The sequence below is a fragment of the Microcaecilia unicolor genome, chromosome 2 (genome assembly GCF_901765095.1).
Source record: "Microcaecilia unicolor chromosome 2, aMicUni1.1, whole genome shotgun sequence".
Taxonomy (NCBI): Eukaryota; Metazoa; Chordata; class Amphibia; order Gymnophiona; family Siphonopidae; genus Microcaecilia; species Microcaecilia unicolor.
The window spans coordinates 172008941-172032103 of record NC_044032.1 but is presented as its reverse complement, the minus strand read 5'-3'; the positions used below and the strand labels follow the sequence as shown (position 1 = coordinate 172032103).

General features: G+C 42.8%; 1 protein-coding gene across 2 annotated transcripts in view; it reads right to left on the bottom strand.

Moving 5' to 3' along the window:
* KCNN2 (potassium calcium-activated channel subfamily N member 2) overlaps positions 1 to 23163 on the bottom strand; it is a 306088-nt gene that overhangs the window by 79147 nt on the left and 203778 nt on the right. For both annotated transcript variants that reach the window (XM_030192324.1, XM_030192323.1), the window contains exon 6: positions 17393 to 17520. In XM_030192324.1, the coding sequence (XP_030048184.1) occupies positions 17393 to 17520 (128 nt within the window). The remainder of the gene's footprint in view (positions 1 to 17392; positions 17521 to 23163) is intronic.

Below are 23163 nucleotides of genomic sequence, written 5' to 3'. Positions count from 1 at the left end.
CCTCCCCCTACCAGTTACACTTTTGGTAAATGTGAGCCCTCCAAAACCCACCCAAAACCCACTATGCCCACATACAGGTGCTCCCTTTCACCCATAAGGGCTATGGTAGTGTTGTACAGTTGTGGGGAGTGGGTTTTGGGGGGCTCAGCACCCAAGGTAAGGGAACTATGCACCTGGGAGCAATTTGTGAGGTCCACTGCAGTGCCCCCTAGGGTGCCCGGTTGGTGTCCTGGCATGTGAGGGGGACCAGTGCACTACGAATGCTGGCTCTTCCCACGACCAAATGCCTTGGATTTGGTCGTTTTTGAGATGGGCGTCCTCGGTTTCCATTATCGGCGAAAACCGAGGTCGCCCATCTCTAAGGTCAACCATCTCAACATTTAGGTCGACCATCTCTAAGGTTGACCTAATTGTTGAGATTTGGGCGTCCCAGACTGTATTATCGAAACAAAAGATGGACGCCCATCTTGTTTCGATAATACGGGATGCCCTGCCCCTTCGCGGGGACGTCCTCAGAGATGGCGCCCTTAGAGATGGTCGTCCCCGTTCGATTATGCCCCTCCACGTGTCACACCTTACTGGTAATGGAGGCTCGAGATGCCTGTTTAACAGCTAAGCATAAGAAGCACCTTTGGGCCATCTGGGAACCTTTTATTCAGTGTCTTCCATTCAGAGTCCATAGTCTCATTCTTAATGATTTGAATCTGTAAATAGGAACGTTCTAGAACCCTATGGTAGATGGGGAGACGGTTCTTCCTTGGAAGGGGGTTAGGGGTTTCCTTGGTGGTTATTTACTGTTTTTTCTTTGCTGTTAGGTGGGGGGGGGGTCATCAGATCAAAGGCCCTTCACCATGTTCGGAGAAGTTGATATTTGTAAGAGCTGTTTCACTGCTCTGTTGGCAAAACTTTTATAAAAAGTTATTGCCAGTAAAGACAGGACTGACTTTTATGTGGTATTATTTACACGGTTAACCTGGCCAGTTAAGTGCTGAATATCGGAACTTAACCGGCCAAGTGCCAAATCTGCCCCGGAACACCCTCAACATTGCTGGTTTTCAGTTTGGCGCTAACCAGTTATTTTTAGCATCTCTAACCAGTTAAGTGCCGCTGAAAATTAACGGTTAGCCCCTAACAGGTGATTTAACAGGTGCCCTTGACCTGGATTGGCCACTGTCGGTGACAGGATGCTGGGCTAGATGGACCTTTGGTCTTTCCCAGTATGGCACTACTTATGTACTTATGTAACCACCCAAGAGCTGTGTCTGGCCAGTTAAATCGCTCTGAATATTGACTCCTGAATGTTTATTCCCAATTTATAGAAGGGGAATAAATGTCTAAGTCCTAAGAGATCAACATCCAGGTACCATGGATGTCTAGGTTTCAAAAAAGTGCTCATACTGAGCAGTGCTCCACTACAGGGATTAGGGGAGGTCACTTCTTAATCCCCCAGTGCTTGATGTCCTCAACTCCCAAAAGCCAAAGTGGCAAGGGATACTGGGCTCTGTGACAGATTCAGGAAAATAAATATTTATCTTTCTAAAATGCCTTAGATGAATGGATATAGCACCGTTCACGGAAGAGTGTGTATCAACAACTAGAAAAACTAAAGATGGACAAAGCCATGGGAACGGATGGGAAAGGATATTGAGGGAGCTCAGAGAGGTTTTGGCGGGTCCTCTTAAAGATTTGTTTAATAAATCCTTAGAACTGGGAGAGGTTCCTAGGGATTGGAGAACGGCAGAGGTGGTCCCTCTTCACAAAAGTGGTGATAGGGAAGAAGCTGGAAACTACAGGCCGGTAAGCCTCACTTCGATTACTGGAAAAGTAATGGAAGCGATGCTGAAGGAAAGGATAGTAAATTTCCTGGAAGAAAATGAGTTGCAAGATCCAAGACAACATGGTTTTACCAAAGGGAAATCGTGCCAAACGAATCTCATTGAATTCTTTGATTGGGTGACCGGAGAACTGAACCGTGGACGTGCTATAGACATAATCTACTTAGATTTCAGCAAGGCTTTTGATACGGTTCCCCACAGGAGGCTCTTAAATAAACTGGATGGGCTGAAGATAGGACCCAAAGTGGTGAACTGGATTAGGAACTGGTTGACGGACAGGCGCCAGAGGGTGGTGGTGAATGGAGTTCGCTCGGAGGAGGGAAAGGTGAGTAGTGGAGTGCCTCAGGGATCGGTGCTGGGGCCGATTCTGTTCAATATATTTGTGAGTGACATTGCCGAAGGGTTAGAAGGTAAAGTTTGCCTATTTGCAGATGATACTAAGATTTGTAACACAGTGGACACCCCAGAGGGAGTGGAAAACATGAAAAAGGATCTGAAAAAGCTAGAAGAATGGTCTAAGGTTTGGCAATTAAAATTCAATGCGAAGAAATGCAAAGTGATGCACTTAGGAAGTAGAAATCCAAGAGAAGCGTATGTGTTAGGCGGTGAGAGTCTGCTAGGTACGGATGGGGAGAGGGATCTTGGGGTGATAGTATCTGAGGATCTGAAGGCGATGAAACAGTGCGACAAGGCGGTGGCCGTAGCTAGAAGGTTACTAGGCCGTATAGAGAGAGATGTGACCAGCAGAAGAAAAGAGGTGTTGATGCCCCTGTACAATTCGTTGGTGAGGCCCCACCTGGAGTATTGTGTTCAGTTTTGGAGGCTGTATCTTGCTAAGGATGTAAAAAGAATTGAAGCGGTGCAAAGAAAAGCTACGAGGATGGTATGGGATTTGCGTTACAAGACGAATGAGGAGAGACTTGCTGACCTGAACATGTATACCCTGGAGGAAAGGAGAAACAGGGGTGATATGATACAGATGTTCAAATATTTGAAAGGTATTAATCCGCAAACGAACCTTTTCCGGATATGGGAAGGCGGTAGAACGAGAGGGCATGAAATGAGATTGAAGGGGGGCAGACTCAAGAAGAATGTCAGGAAGTATTTCTTCACGGAGAGGGTGGTGGATGGTTGGAATGCCCTCCCGCGGGAGGTGGTGCAGATGAAAATGGTAATGGAATTCAAACATGCATGGGATAAACATAAAGGAATCCTGTGCAGAAGGAAGGGATCCTCAGGAGCTTAGCCTAGAATGGGTGGCAGAGCTGGTGGTTGGGAGGTGGGGCTAGTGCTGGGCAGACTTATATGGTCTGTGCCGGGGCTGGTGGTTGGGAAGTGGGGCTAGGGCTGGGCAGACTTATACGGTCTGTACCAGAGCCAGTGGTGGGAGGCAGGGCTGGTGGCTGGGAGGCAGGGATAGTGCTGGGCAGACTTATACGGTCTGTGCCAGAGCTGGTGGTGGGAGGCGAGACTGGTAGTTGGGAGGCGAGGATAGTGCTGGGCAGACTTATACAGTCTGTGCCAGAGCTGGTAGTGGGAGGCGGGGTTGGTGGTTGGGAGGCGAGGATAATGCTGGCCAGACTTATACGGTCTGTGCCCTGAAGAGGACAGTACAAATAAAAAAGTAGCATATATGAATTTATCTTCTTGGGCAGACTGGATGGACCGTGCAGGTCTTTTTCTGCCGTCATCTACTATGTTACTATCCAGCTTATAATCGAAAGTAATCGCCGGCTATTTCCCAACACAAATCGGGATATGGCCGGCGATTTCGCAAAAGTGTCGAAAAGTGTATAATCGAAAACTACATTCGTGATAGCTTCGCCGCTTTCCCTTCGCCTTGCCACCGAAAGTTCAAAGGGGCGTGTTGGCGGTGAAGCGAAGGCGGGACATGGGCAGGCTTGGGCGTGGCTACCAGATGGCCGTCTTTCGCGGATAATGGAAAAATAAAACCCGGCGATAAGCAGTATTTCGCCGGGTTTACATGGTCCTTTTATTTTCACGACCAAGCCTCAAAAAGGTGCCCCAACTGACCAGATGACCACCGGAGGGAATGGGGGATGACCTCCCCTTACTCCCCCAGTAGTCGCCAACCCCCTCCCACACTAAAATTATTAAAATACAAACCTTTTTTGCCAGCCTGTATGCCAGCCTCAAATGTCATACCCAGCACTCTGACAGCAGTATGCAGGTCCCTGGAACAGTTGTTGTTGGTTGCAGTGGACTGCAGAAATGCAGAGCCAGGCCCATCCCCCTCCTACTTGTTCCACTTGTGGTGGGTAATGTTGAGCACTCCCAAACCCCCCAAAACCCACTGTACCCACATGTAGGTGCCCCCCTTCAGCCCTTAGGGCTAGGGTAATGGTGCACACTTGTGGGCAGTGGGTTTTGGGGGGGATTTGGGGGACTCAGCACACAAGGGAAGGGTGCTATGCACCTGGAAGCTAATTTGGTTGTTTATAAAAGATGTTTGAAGTGCCCCCTAGGGTGCCCAGTTGGTGTCCTGGCATGTGAGGGGGACCATTGCACTACAAATGCTGGCTCCTCCCACGGCCAAATGCCTTGGATTTCGCCGGGTTTGAGATTGCCAGCAGTTTTTTCCATTATCGCAGAAAAACAAAAGTGGCGATCTCAAACCCGGCGAAATCCAAGGCATTTCGCCGGGCCACACCGTATTATCGAAAAAAAAAGATGGCCGGCCATCTTTTTTGAAAATACGGTTCCGGCCAGCTGTTGCGCCGCCGCCAAAATAGATCGCCGGCGACGTTCGATTATTTCCCTCCACGTTATATTCAGGCAGGTAAATATTTATGTTGGAATTTTACAATATATGCAATATGCTAGTGCATCTGTAGTATAAGTAAGCCCGGGCCCACCCACTTTTGGTTCAGGCCCATCTAAAATTGGTGTTCCCTTACTGTGGTTGGTGGGGTGATCCAATCTCCACCAGACAAAGACCCCCTCCTGGCTGGAACACTTGCAAATTGGGCAGCTAGAGGTAGTATCCACGAGACGCTGCCCTGTCCCCATATGCATGCTCAGTTTTCATATAAAACTGAGAATGCACGGGGGCTGACAGTGGCTGTGGCTTGGGGACATTGCTGCCGGTTTAGGAATCGTGCTAGCTCAGCTATTTTTTTTTTAGTTTGGGGAAGGGGGAAGAGGGCACAGGGAGATTTTGGGCCTGTGGGACTCAAATCACTTGACATGTGACAGTGCACCACCACAGGTCTCTGTAATATACTTACTATCAGTGGCTCATTCACTTTGGGCTCAGGCTCACCCTAAATCAACTGTCTGGTTATAACACTATGGTGCATAAATGTTTATGGACTTGTTGTGCTTCTTTTGACTCAATGATATTTTAAATGTTTACCTTTCTAAAATTAATGTTTATTTTGTATGTTAACCAGTGCATATACACTCATTTCACCATGTATTTTAGAACAGGCCGAATGTCAACAGGTCTTGTTCTAAAATACTAGTGAAACATGAGATATCCCAAGCTGGACGTCTCAATTCTAATTTGAACTTCCTTTCGAAAATGTCACACCACATTAGCATTAGTCGGAATTTTTGTTCACTATTATTTCTCCTGCAAACAGCTACTCCATTAAATTACATTTGTATCCTTTCTACAGCATCTCAGTGAATACTGGTTTAAAAAAAAAACACTTTCAAGACTTGTGTTTCTTTTATAGCACAAAAACAGAGGCACAATAAGTTATGTGTCAAAGTATAATGAAATAGGCTTATTATTTTAATGACTTTGCTATAGCTAAAAATAAAAGTTTAGAGAATTTTCACCACTTAACTTTTGAGAGACTACAATTAGATTACTCAAGACAGGATAGTAGGTTAACAATAAAGCGGAAAAAGTTATTTTTCTTTCTGACTATGCACTGAAGTAGAAGTTTGTTAGCAGGCACATTATAGAACGAGTGAAGAGTGGGTGAAAAACAATTATTGAAAATTCTTTGGCTAATGCACACATAATCCAATTAGGTTATTTTAAACAGGATTTTTTTGTGTGCCTATATGTCAACAAAAGCATCACATTTCAGCTGATAGGTACCTTCTTGATGTTCTATTTTTCTGTCATATTAGATGGGAAGATTACAGTTCCTCCCATTTTTTGGTTGCTAATCCAATTTTATGGAAAGCACTACCATTGGATCTGCAATCCACATCGCCTATTCTGTCTTTTGGCAAACATTTGAAAGCACATCTTTTTAAACGGACATTTGAAGTCATCTTGGATGCACAGCTTTATTACCAGGGCTAAGTATTGTATGTCCCTGGTTAGTTGTTTATGATTGACCCCTGATGCAGCCTATTTGGTGAAACGTGGCCATTTCGGGACTGTTTGAATAAAGGCTCTAGTGTCTGCTTTGTTGTTTTTCTTCTCTGTTGCTGCAAGACACTGAGTGCCTCTTTTTTTGATCTGGGTAACACCATTATACTCCAGAATGCTCCAAAATACTTAACAGTATTGGATGTCTAACAATCAGGAAGATTATTTTATAGACCTCTAACATATCTCCTCTCAGCCGCCTTTTCTCCAAGCTGAAGAGCCCTAGCCGCTTTAGCCTTTCCTCATAGGGAAGTCGTCCCATCCTCTTTATCATTTTCGTCACCCTTCTCTGTACCTTTTCTAATTCCACTATATCTTTTTTGAGATGCGACGACCAGAATTGAACACAATATTTGAGGTGCGGTCGCACCATGGAGCGATACAAAGGCATTATAACGGCCTCATTTTTGTTTTCCATTCCTTTCCTAATAATACCTAACATTCTATTTGCTTTCTTAGCCGCAGCAGCACACTGAGCAGAAGGTTTCAACGTATCATCAACGACGACACCTAGATCCCTTTCTTGGTCCATGACTCCTAACGTGGAACCTTGCATGACGTAGCTATAATTCGGGTTTCTCTTTCCCACATGCATCACTTTGTACTTGCTCACATTAAACGTCATCTGCCACTTAAGACGCCATTTATGCACATCATGTTGCAGAATACGCTTAGTTGTGTGCTTAGTTGTGCGCATAAATTCTAACTAATGCCAATTAGTGTCAGTAATTGCTTAATTGGCAATTATCAGCACTGATTGGGTTGCTAATTAATTAAGTTGTACGTGTAAATCCAGAATATGACCGGCTTTGCCTATGCAATTTAAGGGGCCCTTTTACTAAGCCACATAGGCGCCTACGCGTGCCCAATGTGCGCCAATTCGGAACTACCGCCTGGCTACTGTGTAGCCTGGGCTGTAATTTCATTTTTTATGTGCATTCACTGTATGCGCTGGAAAATATGTACACGTGCTGGCAATTACCGCCTGGTTAACGCGTGAGACCTCACCGCTAAGTGAATGGGTTGCAGTAAGATCAGACCCAAAATGGATGTATGCCAATTTTCATTTTGCTATACATCCATTTTCGGCCAAAAAAATAAAAGGCCTTTTTTGCAGGTGTGCTGAAAAATGGACCTGCATGCGTCCAATACATGCGTCTACACTAGCGCAGGCCACTAAGTCTTGCCATATAGAATCCAGGGGATAGCCCTTTTTGTAAAAATATTGGCATGTTTTCTCCCTTTGCAGAAGTAAAATTGTTCACATACTCTGCAATTTTATAATTTAAAACTGATGAGCTGAAAGGATGTAAAATCCACACAGCTAGAATTAGTTTGCAGTTCGTTATTAAGGGCTCCTTTTACTACATTGCATTAAGTGCAAATGTGCACTTAACGCAGGAAAATGGCCTACAGGATGCGGAAAAGCATTTTGAATTAGTTTTGCCATTTGCACGCACTAACCGCACTGGGTTTGTTTTGTGGAGGTGTCATTTTAAGGGCAAAGAATGGGTGTGGAAGCACTATTTAAATAGTGCACTGACATTAGTATATGCTAACTTAGGGGCCCTTTTACTAAGCTGTGGCAAAAAGTGGCCTGCGGCAGTGCGAGTGCATCTTTTGGGTGTGCACCGGGCCAGTTTTTACTGTGTCCTGGAAAAAGAGCCCTTTTTTTAAGGGGCCGGAAATGGACATGCGGCAAAATAAAAACCAGCACACACCCATTTTCAGCCCGAGATCTTGCTTCCACCCATTGACCCAAGCGGTAGGCATGCAGCACACGATCACTGCTGTTTACTGCCGGGTAAGCACCACGCGGTAGAAAATATTTTCTACCACGTGTTTTTGGTGTATGCCAAATTCAGAATTACTGCCCGGGGCACGAGGTAGCCTGGCGGTGATGCCAATTTGGTGCATGCTGGGTGTGTGTAGACCCTTACGTGCCTTTGTAAAAGCCCTTAGCGCTTCCTAAACAGGAGGTGTGGAGGGCTCCCAAGTTAATTCTTTTTCAGTGGCCTTGTGCTAATGCTAACACTAGCACATGGCCAGAAAAAGATACAATTGACTGAATTTATGGCCTTGCTAGAAAATGAGCCCCTAAGTTTCATATGCTACAAAGAAGGAAGCTGTATTTGTCACTGTTACATTTTTATTTAGTTATTCAGGCCTTCTGTTTTTCTACATTTGACTATTGTAGTTACATTTTTTGGCTTGCCATCCCCATTGATATGATCCATGAACAGTTCAGAATATTGCAGCTAATAGTTGACTCTTCGAAATTTACACATATCACTCCTTGGTTAAAAAGTTGCAGCGCTGCGTATGCCTTGTAGCGCTATAGAAATGCTAAATAGTAGTAGTAGTAGTAGTTTACACTGGGCAGAAGAGGTTCCTGCCTGTTTAAATTACGCTGAGTGGGTCAGCTGCCAATAATCAGCGGCACTTAACTGCCCTGGGATGGTCCTGAGGAGAAAGCAGGATGGAGACAGAAGATATGCGATTATGAATGATATTCAATCGAGCAGATAGGGCCACATAAAAAGCATAAGTCTTTGCCCAGTGAACTATGTGGGTACTAGCAGTGAGTATCAGCTGGCATCTGCACACCCTCTGCATCTGCCAATGACTTGGATATTCAGTGCCGGTGCCTGGACAAGGCCTGGCATTGAATATTCAAGTCCAATTTAAACAGTGGCAGTCAGCATTTAAAGAAATACTGACCACCACTGGCTGAATGTTGACCTGTAAGATTTCAATTTTATTATTTAAAGCTTCACATGGGAATGCCCTGGAATATTTGTAGTTTAGGCATTTGTTTTACACCACCAATTGCAGGCCGAGCTCACCTTTTGAGGGGTTAATTATGGTCCCTTTACTGAGGACTATGTCTAAATTTCAGTGTTTACCACTGCAGACCCTGTATTATGAAATATACTACCACATTCAGTGCACTTGGAGTCAGATTATTTGAAATTTTGCAAGGGTGGGCTCCTGTTTTCCCTGATTAAGTGACTGATTGACTATTATTTTATGTTATATGTTGTACGTATGTTTGATTTCAGTTTGGTCAGATGCATTATTGTTACTCAATCAGAAAAGCTTGATAAATGGGATATACAGCTTAACCCCATTACAACACGGTGATTTGGGTCCAAAGAATCACATTGTGATATAAGAGGATCAGTTAGAAATTTCTGCCCATTGTCTGCATTCAACTTATACAGTATTTTGCATGTCTCTTGTATTTGCGCATGATAGTTGCAGTACTATAGAATAACAATATTGTATATAAATCATGTTTCAGTCTTTTATAGGTGCACTGTACAATTGTCTAAAATTTAGAAGAAAAGGGAAAACATAATGCACCCCGTATTTACCAATAAGGATAAATGAGAGTGTCAAACCACCATCTTGTCTATACAATAAAGTATTTAAGATGCCAATAATTGTTTTTTAAATTAACTACATGTCATCAAAGCATACATTAACAAATTCTTCTTCGGTTGCATCCAGATCAAGATTTTTGCCATTAATGTTTTTGATTATTTCCAAATCACTCATGTGCTCATATGTACGACTGCTGTTATCCCCATCAATCCAAGATTCTATAGTGGCCCCACTCTCCTTATAAACGACCGTTTCCAGCACTCTTTCTGCATTAGCCATTTTCTGAGGCCTTTATTTTCTGCGAGGCCTTCATTAGCATATCTTTCCAAGAACTATTTGGCAGCGGCAATATCTTCCTTTGGCTTGCGTTTGCAGATGGGTCCAGAGAGAGGCCAAACCACTGAAACACAGCTTTATCTAACTGGCTGTCTTGAGGTTGCTGCAAACATTTTCATTTCAGTCCATCGTCTGTCTCTATGGACTTAGATGCATCACAAAGTTTCTCCTTCTCCTTTTCCTTCCATGAACTGTTGACTCATTCACTACTAGGTCTTCAGCCACTTAGGTTTGTGGAACTCCAGATTTGATTCTATCAAGCGCACGATTTTTTTCTTCCAAATTAAAATTATTTCGTTTGTTTGAGGTTTCCAACATTTCTTTAACCCAGGGAGCTATGATTAACATGAGACGGTGTGCTCAGCTCCGAGTGGGTGTAGACGGCTTTGGCCTTATGATGTCACATCATCTCCTGTCAATGAAACTGGGAGCCACACTTGCGTCACATTATAAGCAGATTTGCGTTGTAACAGATTGCGTTTTAAAAGGGCTGAGTTGTAACTGTGTTCTAAATAACAAAATACATTTTTAACTTTTGGGAAACAGACATGTAAAAGAAAGTCTTCGTACCAGTGGCGTAGCTACATGGGGCTACGGGGGCCTGGGTCCCCCCACATTTCATCCGGGCCCCTGGTTTTGCTGGTGGGGTCCCCAATCCCCGCCAGTGAAGACTTCCTGCTCTCTCTTCCTCCTTACGTCCTGCATGCTTCTTTAAGTGAAACTGAGCATGCAGCAGGACGGCTGGTGGAGCGGCGAGGTGTTGGGGGGTGAGGCAGCAGGGGGGGTGGCGGTGGGGCAGCAGACTAAAAGGTGCCCCCCCACCTCGGGCTCTTGTCCCCTCCCACCGTGGGGTCTGGCTACGTCCCTGCTTCGTACACTGAAACTTCTAAGAGGTGTAGTTATCCTTGTTAGCTAGATCACTTATTTACATTTTTTTTGTGAAAACGTGACACGAAACTGGTGCAGCAATCTGGCTCAATTGAAGAGACTGTGAAAAACAGAGCTGTTTGTTGAAGCTTTTATGTAGGAGCAACTGGTGTTATGATTCTTGATGACGAGCAGTATTTGCAGTGGCAGTTTGTGATATCTAGGGCCCTGTTTATTAAGGTGTGCTAGCGTTTTTAGCACGCGCTAAAATCATTAGCAAACCTATAACGCGGCTTAGTAAACAGGGCTCCTAGTTTGTTGTATTTGTTGTCAAAGCTATTTTTATTATGTACGTTTCACTTGTAAATCACCTAGGTTATAGGCAATATATAAATGTTTAAAATAAATAAATACATCTTATGTAGCAAATTGTTATTAGAAACAGGCTGCTAATGTGAAAATTACATCAGGGCCTTTTGGGAACCTCCGAGGCCTGAGCCAGTGCAAATTAGGAAGACCCAGACTTTAATTTAATGGGCTCCTATTTTGTGAAAAAGATGCTCATACACAAAAAGCAAAGCAAATAAATTCTATCTAGCAGAATTAATTTCATGTTCAGTAAAAAAAAATAATAAAAAAAAGACATAAAATAAACATTTTTTCCTAAACAAAAGCTCTTTTTCTGTGTGAGCCAAATAGCCTTGTTGGTTCTCTTTGATAGGCCCTGTGGTTAGCTTCATTTTGTTCAGTTGTGCAGGAGACTCCATGTGCTATTTCTGCAGTGTTCATCTTTTTCACCATGTTAATATAAGAAGCCTGAGGAGCAAATTAAATCCAAATCATTTGGCTGGCAATAAAGAGCAGAAAGTTTGGGTTTTTTTTTTTAATCAAAAAGCTATGGTTCGTTGTTAAAAATCTTTTAAACTAGATAAGGGATGGAATTACTCTCTTCCAAAAAAGGCTCTTTTAACATCTTTCCTTGTTCCCTTTTTCCACTTATCAAAAATAAGAATTAAACAGTGAGAAAGTCAGCTTTCAGCGGTACTATCTGTCCAAGTGCCACACCTGAAAATCCACCTAAATCTTTAAATAGATATCTGTTTAAAGTTATATCTTCTCTCTACGCACTTGCACTTAAACACGTAATATAGCCATTAAACCCCAGATTCTACATATGGCACTCTGAGTTGCGTTTGCAAATTTAAATACGTGTCCAATTTGTGCATGAAATTTAATTGATTAATGAGCCAATCAGTGCCAATAATTGGGCTATAACAAGCAGTTATTGGTACTAAATTGGCAATAATAAGAATTTACATACGCATCTTTTTAGATGCATTCTATAAAGAGATATGCATAAATTCTAGTATGTGGAACCAAAAAGGGGCCGTGTCAGGGCGTTCCTAAAATTTATGCAAGCTGTTTTAGATTTAGCAGGATCCATGCCTAATTTACGCGTATGGATTTACTCCAGGATTTCATTGGCATAAATGGTCACGCTTAAACATAGTCATGGTTCCTGACGCTTAGTGCTATTCTATAAACCGCACCTAAATTTAAGTGTGGTTTATAGAATAGCCCATAGCGCTATTTTTTTCAGTGCCAATTTTTTAGCTATCATTTATAGAATCTAGTCCTAAGGGGCTAGTTGTATAAGTGGGTGCCTCCATTTAGGACCCAATTTGCCAAGTGGTGAAAGCCTATTCTATAACGTCATCTGGCCACCCAGATTCCATTGTAGAATACTAGCATAGCCCGGCAAGGGCAGACATAACTTACTGTGGGGTCCTTTTACTAAGCTGCAGGAAAAAGGGCCCTGCGGTAGCAGTGGGGGGCCGTTTTTCCCAAGTGCCAGGGCCCTTTTTACAGCAGCGGGTAAAAATCCCCTAAAAAATGGCCATGTGATAAGATTACTCTTACCACATGGCCATACGGGGGGGAGGGGGGGAGTACATACTGCCACCTACTGAGGTGGTAGTAAGGGTTCCCATGGTAACCCAGTGGTAACCGGGCAGTATGTGGTGATGCCCAATTACCGCCGGGTTAGCACCGTGCTATAAAAAAAATGTTTTCTAGCGTTGCGGAAATGGCATGCGCTGGAGGCAGAACTACTGCCAGCGGTCGCATTGGGTCGACGATAGCTCCGGGTTAGCGTGCGGTAAGCCTGCGTTTGGCTTACCGACACTTTGTAAAAGGGCCCTTGTATTCTGTAAGTTGCGCATATAAGTGGCAGTCCTTCCCATGTCCCTTTCCACAGCCGTACACTCTGTAAAGCTGTGCAATACTAATTGACATTAAAAGATTCTCAGTCAGCAAGTCCTATATAGTCAGCACTGCACTGTATTTTTGTCCAATAAGATCTATTACCCCGATGCAGGTGGATACTGAAATGTGGCCATGTTGGGTTTATGTGCTAATAAATTTTATCCTAATTGCCATACTGGTGTTTGTTGGTATTTTTACTGTTGGGCATTCCATGCTCCACCAATGTGAAAGACCCCCTTGCATTTACATGCTATGCCACTTATGTGCGCCTTTACAGAGTAGCGCTTAGATATTATGCTGCCACTTGAGTGCGTAAGTAGATGTGACTCACTTGCTTACCTTTTCTAAAAATATTAAGACTAGGGGGCACACAATGGAGCTACAAACAAACTGGAGAAAATATTTCTTCACTCAATGTTCAATTAAACTCTGGAATTTCTCTTCAATGTCGCCTTGGCACCTAATCACTACACCTTTTCTCAGGAAATCTAAACTACCCCAACTTGACATTTCGTCCTTTAGATTGTAAGCTCTTCTGAGCAGGGACTGTCCTTATTTGTTAATTTGTACAGCGCTGCGTAACCCTAGTAGCGCTCTAGAAATGTTAAGTAGTAGTAGTAGTAGTAATTTGTTGCCAGACAATGTGGTAAAAGCAGTTAGCTTAGAAGAGTTTAAAAAAGGTTTGGATAATTTCCTAAAAGAAAAGTCCATAAGTTATTATTAAGATGGCCTTGGAAAATCCACTGCTTATTTCTAGGATAAGCAGCATAAAATCTCTTTTACTGTTCTGGGATTTTGCCAGGTACTTGTGACCTGAATTGACCACTGTTGGAAACAGGATATGTGTTAGTTGTGTAAATGTTTAGAATACCAGCACTTACGTTCATATGTACACACATACCCGCATATATGCCAGAATGGTGCCTAAGCACTTAACTTATATAGCATGCATTTCCAAGGGAGTGGGGTATCAAAATCGAAGTAAGGACCTGCAATGCTCAGATCAGCACAGAAAATAGCAGACCACCACATGAAGTTAGGAGCAGAAGGAAGGCTTTAATTGCACCAAACAAATATAAAAACTGATGTGGCCACGTCTCGCCTACAAAGGTTGTGTCAGGGGCACTGATTAGAGAGGGGTGTAAATCAATGCACACATCCCTCTAGAATTAGCTCTCACTTGCAAATTGCCTTCAAGCTGCTCCTGTGGATTCCCAGTGAACAGCTGCAAAGTTCACAGTGTAAAACCCCCTGATGCAGCCTTTGTAGGCGAAATGTGGCCATGTCGGGCTTAGTATTTCTTTGGTGCAATTAAAGCCTTCCTTCTACACCAGAGGTTCTCAACACAGTCTTCAAGACACACCTAGCCAGTCAGGTTTTCAGGATACCCACAATGAATATGCATGAAATGAATTTGCATGCCCTACCTCAGGGGTATGCAAATTTATTTCATGCATATTCATTGTGGGTATCCTGAAAACCTGACTGGCTAGGTGTGTTCTGAGGATTGGGTTGAGATACCTTGTTCTATGCCTTTCCAAGGGGGTGCACACATGGGTGGAGAATGGGCAAAATACAGGGGGGCCTCCCACTTATGTGGGAAACTTACACTATACTGTACATTGTACGCATCCCTATTGTATCTAGGTGCGAGAACTTACATCAGCTCTATGGCTAGTGTAAATGCAAGAATGTAAATGTTAGTAGCGCAAATACCAAGTTACAGCTGTATCCTATAAGGGAATGTAGGGACATAAATTCTGTTATAGAATATGCTTCTACTGCACAGCCTTGGGACACCTAACTGTATAACTTAGACACCCACATTTACATGTGTGTTACATGCATAAATGTTTAGAATATTGGCATACAGGTGCATAAGTGAGCACATACGTGTGTAAATGCAAAAGGTCTTCACATACTCACTTAACTTACAGAGCATGTATTTAACATACGAATAGCCATAATGAGTCAAACCAATGGTCCATCTAGCTCAGTATCCTGTTTCCAACAGTGGCCAATCCAGTTCACAAGTATCTGGTAGAAACCCAAATTGTGGCAACATCCCATGCTACCAAACCCAGGGCAAGCAGTGGCTTCCCCATGTCTGTCTCAATAGCAGTCTATGGACTTTTCCTCCAGGAACTTGTCCAAACCTTTTTAAAACCCAGATACGCTAACCATTGTTACTACATCCTCCAGCAAAGAGTTCCAGAGCTTAACTATTTTTTGAGTTAAAAATATTTCCTCCTATTTGTTTTAAAAGTATTTCCATGTAAGTTCATCGAGTGTCCCGTGGTCTTTGTATTTTTGGAATGAGTAAAAAATCGATTCACTTTTACCTGTTCTACACCACTCAGGTTTCTGTAGATCTCAATCATACCTCCCCTCATCTGTCTCTTTTCCAAGCTGAAGAGCCCAAACCTCTTTAGCCTTTCTTCATATGAGGGGCACACACAGGGGCACAGCATGAGTGAGACACAGGCGGGTTCCTGCTTATATGCCCAACTCACAGAATACTGTAAGTTACACATGTCCCTGCCGCACTTTAGGTGCTCGCACTTAGGGTCACTTTGACCAAGCTGCGGCAAAAGGCAGCCGGTGTTGGCCTTGGTGCATGTTTTACATGTGCGCCAAAACCCCCTTTTACTGCAGCTGGTAAAAGGGAAGTCTCGCTTTCCTATAGGAAATGGCTGGGCGGTAAGTAAAGCACTTGTGTATGGCCATTTCGGGGGGAGCCCTTACCACCACCCATTGAGGTGATGGTAAGGGCTCCCGCATTAACTCAGAGGTAACCGGGCAATGCCCGGCACTGCCTGATTACCGCCAGGTACACTCCGGCGCTACAAAAATAAATGTTTGTAGCGCCAGAAATGACAGTACGCTAGGGGTGGGAAGTATCTCCAGGCTGCTGCGGTAGTACTTCCTGTATAGCGAGCGGTAAGCCTGCACTGGGCTCACAACTCCTTAGTAAAAGGAGCGCTCAGGCAAGCCATACAGCTGCAATAAGTGTGAGCACCTAAGATGCTGGGCGCATGGATACCGGGTTATGCTAGTATTCTATAATGGAATCTGGTCACCTTTCTAGAATAAGCTCCCACCATGTGCCCTTTGGGCATCTAACTGGAGGCGCCTAGTTATAGAATTGTCCCCTTAAAGGGTGATTTTAAAAGAGGACACATATATTTAGATAAGAAGTCTGTGCTTAACCGGGGGTTATTTTAGTAATTAAAGTGCTTCTGTAGTATCGTACGCGTGTAAATGATCTCTTATAAAATTGCAACCAGCGTAAAAGTATGAATGTTGCTCAATGGCATGTAATTTGACAGTCAGAGTGCACATGGGCACAGTCTGGGCACAGTGTAGATGTGTGTAATTTCTAAAATACTATGATTTACGAGCATGCTTCCTAACATCTAGGCTTGGGCCTACATTTCTTTATAAATATATTCCTTACAACAGTGCTTTTAGTAGGTTCCATGTTATAAAACTACCCTCCATGTGGCTGGATTTTGCTGCTGAATGGATAACCTGAAGTCCCCACTTGGCCCAAAATTTCACTCCTACAGATTAAATCATTAAAAAGCCAAAAAAAAAACAACCAAAGCTGTCTGTTATGTTCTGAGGATTTGGGGGGGGGGGGGGGGGAGAGGGGAGGGGGAAGCACTTACACAATCAGAGGTTGTGGTGCTAATCACAAATATGATTTAAATATTGATCTGGATGTTAATAATACATCAGATATGAACTTCACCACCACTATTTACCTTCACTGAAGGGCAAAGGAATTGTATTTCTAGTGCACACCTGAGGATTCAGCCTTGATCACTGGGAATTAATATCTATAACCCAATTCAAACTTTTTATACAGCCAAAATAAAAACCCAGTTACTAATACTATATACGGTACAAAACTGCAATGATTATTCATACTAATACATTAAACCAGCATTTCCCAAACTGTGCCGCAGCGCCCTGGTGCACTGCAGCGAGCTCACTGGGGTGCCATGGAGGGAGATGGGATAACGACAAGTGCACGCCGCAGTGAATCCTGGCCCTGCAAGAGACTGCGAGAGCAGTGAATCCTTTCTGGCCAACAACAAAAAAAAATCCACTGATAATTAGTTGTCACATAACATCAAAGAAAACTAAACCTGAATTAATTTGTACTTTGGCATGAAACAAAAGTGCAGCGAAAAGAAAACAAATCAAAATATTTCTTTTTTCTGTAACAAAACTAGGTGACAGCCTTAATGGAAGCAGAAAAGTTAGACTGCAGTTATCTAACAGTAAGTTCTATACTACTGTGATGAACAAAAATACTTGCATAGAGCAAAACAGTACTTACTGATGAATAGCCTGCAAGAATTTGCGCTGATGTTTTCTTACTTTAGCATGATCGATTTTTTTGACCAGTTTAGTATTTTTGTAAATCAACCACGTTTCCCTGAGTACATTGGCAGCTGCATTTTTTACCTGTTGAAAAACAGACAGTGATAGGGTAGTTAAAAAAAACATACAAATCAGTGTAACCCCTCATCTTTTTTCATTCTATGCTATAATAATAATTTCTTCCTATACTGAAGCAGTTTTTCCTTATACATTTTTTTACCCTTATTTTTACATTCCTTCCTTCTACTTAGGGGCCATAGAATATGGTTTTCTTCAATATCTGGGATATGTACTTCTCAAGTTTACTGTTGTGAAATGGCTGGGATTGCCACATATGTCGTGTTATCTCCTCATTGCCTACTGAAGGAACTAGGCTTATGTCTGACAATCAAACCCGGACCTTACTTTTAAGCGTTTATTGGAAATATGGAGGTCAATTTTCAGCAACCGTCTCTAGTGTCACAGGTCACCCTGGGAGCCCTTTTTAAAAACAGGCATACATGGGCTTCCCTCTGATCTTTAGGTACTGTGAGTGTTTTGAACATGCGATGCCATGTTTAAGCTCCTTCAGGACTCTGGGATGAGTACTATCCACACCTGAGGCCCTGTTTACTAAACCGCGCTGTAGGTGCACTAACTTTTTAGCTCACGCTAAACATTAGCATGTACTCTAAAGATACCCATAGGAATATTTGGGTATCTCTAGAATTAGTACGTGCTAATTTTTAGAGCACACTAAAAAGTTAGCGCATCTACAGCGTGGCTTAGTAAACAGGGCCTCAGGTGATTTGTTACTCTTAAGTTTATCAATTTGTCCTATTACATCTTGTAGACCTTGTTTTTGTTGCTCCGAATCATCACCACCAAAGAAGGTTCCTGGTGGTCCTATGACCCCAATACCTTCCTCAGTAAAGCTCAAGGCATGGATATAGAAATTATATGTTCATCTGGCACTGGTGAATGTATGACTTGTCTTGAATATTGATCTGACTATATATTATTGGCGACAATTTCTGGGAAAAGGTAAGTAAAGTCACTAGAAACAAAAAAATGAAGTTTTAATAAATTCTGCTAGAGCAATTTGTAATACAACTGTCCAAACCGCATCCTTTTCTGTGAAGACAAAAAAAGTGACAGACATTCAAACATATAACCTTTTCAGACTGCTTATCAGGGCTGTGGAGTTGGAAGCAATTTTAGGTAGAGCTGGAGTTGGTAAAAATGTACCAACTCCGACCCCAGCTTCAAAATAAACAAACATTATAATATAGGGTAAATTTATTATTTTATGCATATAAACTAAACTAAACTAAACTAAACCTTGTAAGTAGTATACTATCCTGCTTATAATCGAACGAGAAAAACGCCCAAGTTCTGACCTAAATCGGGAGATGGGCGTTTTTCTCACAAAAACAAATAATGCGGTATAATCGAAAGCCGAACTTTGGACGCTTTCAACTGCACTCCGTCGCGGATGCGGACAAAGTTGACGGGGGCGTGTCGGAGGCGTGGTGAAGGCGGAACTGGGGCGTGGTTATCACCCGAACAGAGATGGGCGCCTTTCGCCGATAATGGATGCGTTTGTAGCTAGAATTTAGGGCACTTTTCCTGGACCCTGTTTTTTTACGAATAAGGCCCCAAAAAGTGCCCTAAATGACCAGATGACCCCCAGAGGGAGTCGGGGATGACCTCCCCTGACTCCCCCAGTGGTCACTAACCCCCTCCCACCACAACAAAATGATGTTTCACAACTTTTTATTTCCACCCTCAAATGTCATACCCTCCTCCCAAGCAGCAGTATGCAGGTCCCTGGAGCAGTTGTTAGGGGGTGCAGTGGACGTCAGGCAGGTGGACCCAGGCCCATCCCCCCCCTACCTGTTACAATTGTGCTGCTTAATCTTATTAGTCGTCCAAGCCCCCAAACCCACTGTACCCACATGTAGGTGCCCCCCTTCACCTCTTAGGGCTATAGTAATGGTGTAGACTTGTGGGCAGTGGGTTTTGAGGGGGATTTGGGGGGCTCAACACCCAAGGGAAGGGTGCTATGCACCTGGGAGCTCTTTTACCTTTTTTTTTGTTTTTGTAAAAGTGCCCCCTAGGGTGCCCGGTTGGTGTCCTGGCATGTGAGGGGGACCAGTGCACTATGAATCCTGGCCCCTCCCACGAACAAATGCCTTGGATTTATTCGTTTTTGAGCTGGGCGATTTCATTTTCCATTATCGCTGAAAAGCAAAAACGCCCAGCTCACACCTTGGCGAATAAAACATGGGCGTCTATTTTTTTTTGAAAATACGGTTCACTCCGCCCCTTCACGGACCCGTTCTCGGAGATAAACGCCCATGGAGATAGGCGTTTCTGTTCGATTATGCCCCTCTATGCCATACTATGTATTGTTATTTGAGTATTTTTACTGCTGTAATTGTCTATTGCTCATGTTTGATTTATTCTTATTGTACACCGACGAGTGAATTCCTTCAAAAAGTCGGTAAATAAATCCTAATAAATAAATAAACTAAAAATACCTTTTATATTGCAACAACCTTAACAGTTCTATGCGGTTTACAAATAGTAAGAAGCCAGGCATACCTTGGAAATTACAATCAAGTCAACCAGTCTAAAAACTTAAAAACAACTCATCATACATTTGAGATCTCAAATAACCACATTTTTAGTGATTTTCTAAATTGCGAGAGACTGTCTAGAAATCTAAGAATTACAGGAAGATCATTCCAAAACTTAACTCCTGTAAAAGAAAACAAGGACTGAAATATTCTTTTAGATCTAACAAATCTAGAAGATGGGAGATGTAAGTGCAAAGTATTCCGTAATTGAATAGCATTTTCTTAATGGGAAAATAAACAATGAGAACACATATTCTGGGGCAAGACCATATAATGTTTTAAAAATAATTGCACAGGCCTTAAAATACACCCTAGCTTGGATAGGGAGCCAATGGGCTCTAGCCAGCAGAGGAGTAACCTTATCAAACTCTTTTGCAGAGTAAACCAAGCGAATTGCTACATTTTGTAGAGTCAGCAACTTCTTTAAAATTAGTTGTGTACAACTTACAAAAAGTACATTGCAATAATCTAGCTGATTCAAAATTAGAGGCTGAACAATTAGTCTAAATTGCAGGGGTTCAAAACAATGCCTAATCCTTCTTAGGGTCCTGTTTACTAAGCCGAGTTAGCGTTGTTAGCGTACGCTAAATGCTACCATCGACTATATGTTCCTATGGGCAATTCAGCATTTAGTGCGTGCTAAAAACGCTAATGCGCCCTTAGTACCGCTTAGAAACAGGGCCCTTAGTCTTTTCAAAGTAAAAAAAAAAAAGCCTTTTTTTATAGTTAACTGAACAACATACTTTTCAAAAGAAAGATGAGCATCCAGTACTACTCCTAAACTTTTTTTATCTCTGATTCAACTGGAATACAGACCTTATCTATAGTTACAGTATCATCTGACATAAAACACCCTGTTGAGAATTGGAAACAATGAAAAAACGTTGTTTTACCTAGGTTCAACTTTAGTTTGTGTGTAGTAACCCATTCTTCAACTAACAACACAAAATGTGGTTTTAGCATTAATATTTAAGATCACTGCGTCCAAAGGAATAAGTAATGTCATCTGCATAGATACATTTTTCATTGCATGACTATCCAAAATTTTAGTCAGGGATGACATTACTAAATTGACAATAATGGGCGATAATGGTGATGCCTGAGGAATGCCGAAAATTTGAACCGACGAAGAAGAGAGCTCATTCCTCATTCTAACCTATGTCCTCAAAGTTAAAAACCCCTTAAACCAATTTAAAACTGTGTCTACTATCCAATATCCATAAAAGTATCTCATGATCAATCACATCAAATGCTGCTGTCAAATCAAATTGGATCCGTAGTCACGTGACAGCCCCTGCTAAGCCAATATTTTATTTCCGCTATTATAGCACATAAAACTGTTTCAGTGCTAAAGTTCTTTCTAAAGCCTGATTGAGAAAAAGACAGAATATTATACTGATCTAGGTACTCTACAAGTTGTTGTGTAACTATTGCTTCTAATATCTTTACAAACAAAGAAGTGGACGCTACTGGTCTATAGTTACTTACTTGTGACACAGGCCCAGATTGATTCTTTAAGGGACCCTTTTACAAAGTGGCGGTAAGCCCCACGCAAGCTTACCGCTCGCTAAAACGGAAGTACCGCTGGGCTACCACAGCAGCCCGGTGGTAGTTCCCACCCCCAGCGAGCGTCATATCCGGCGCTACAAAAATTTTTTATTTTTGTATCGACGGTGTGTACCTGGCTATAATTGGGCAGTGCCGCGCGCTGCCCAGTTACCACTGGGTTAGCGTGGGAGCCCTTACCGCCACCTCACTGGGTGGCGGTAAGTGCTCTCCCCCCCCCCCCCCCCCCCAAAATGGCCACGCAGCAAGTGCTTCACTTGCTGTACAGCCATTTCCTGAAAAAAAGAAAGATTTGCCTTTTACCCGCTGTGGTAAAAGGGGGTCTCGGCGCGGGTCAAAAACACGTGCCGATGCCAGCGTAAGCCCCCTTTTGATGCAGCTTTGTAAAAGGGGCCCTAAAATTGGTGTAAGGATAATATGACCAAGGTGACCAGGATAGTGCCCCTGTTCCAAACACAAATTTAGTGAGGACATAAACCATTTTAAAAAGACTACTGATGGCAGATGACGTTTAATGTGAGCAAGTGCAAAGTGATGCATGTGGGAAAGAGGAACCCAAATTATAACTACGTCATGCAAGGTTCCACTTTAGGAGTCACCGACCAAGAAAGGGATCTAGATGTCGTTGTTGATGATACGTTGAAACCTTCTGCTCAGTGTGCTGCTGCTGCGGCTAAGAAAGCAAATAGAATGTTAGGTATTATTAGGAAAGGAATGGAAAACAAAAATGAGGATGTTAAAATGCCTTGTATTGCTCCATGGTCCGACTGCACCTCGAATACTGTGTTCATTTCTGGTCGCCGCATCTCAAAAAAGATGTAGTGGAATTAGAAAAGGTACAGAAAAGGGAGACCAAAATGATAAAGGTGACGGGATGACTTCCCTATGAGGAAAGGCTGAAGTCTGCCATTCGATGCCAGAGAATGTGGTGAAAGCAGTTAGCTTAGCGGGGTTTTAAAAGAGTTTGGATAGCTTCCTAAAGGAAAAGTCCATAGGTCATTATTAGGATGGACTTGGGGAAGATCTGCCGCTTGTTTCTACGATGGGCAGCATAGGATGTATTGTACTGTTTTGGGATCTTGTCAGGTGCTAGTGACCTGGATTGGCCACTGTTGGAAACAGGATACTGGCCTTGACAGACCTTCGGTCTGTCCCAGTATGGCAACACTTATGTACTTATGTAAGTGGGCTATGGTATCTTGTAATAAATGAAGTATTTTTTGTAGTGTAGCAGAAACTCCAAGGTATAATACATTACAATGGTCTAATTTGGATAATATTAGACCCTGCACTAATAAAGCAAATACACAGTAACAAGTAATTTTGGAGAAACCACACAAAGCAGCAACTATGCTATGCTTGGCTCTGGTTAGAGCTATTACTGTGACTCTATGTTTTCATTGGAGTTGAGGGCATACCAAGCCTCTGCTTGTTGTGACTAAGAATATCCCGGTTGTACATATGTAAATGAACAGTTAATTATACACAGCATTTGTTAATGATTAGATGCATTTGCATTTCCAGAGCTGAGCTCCCAGAA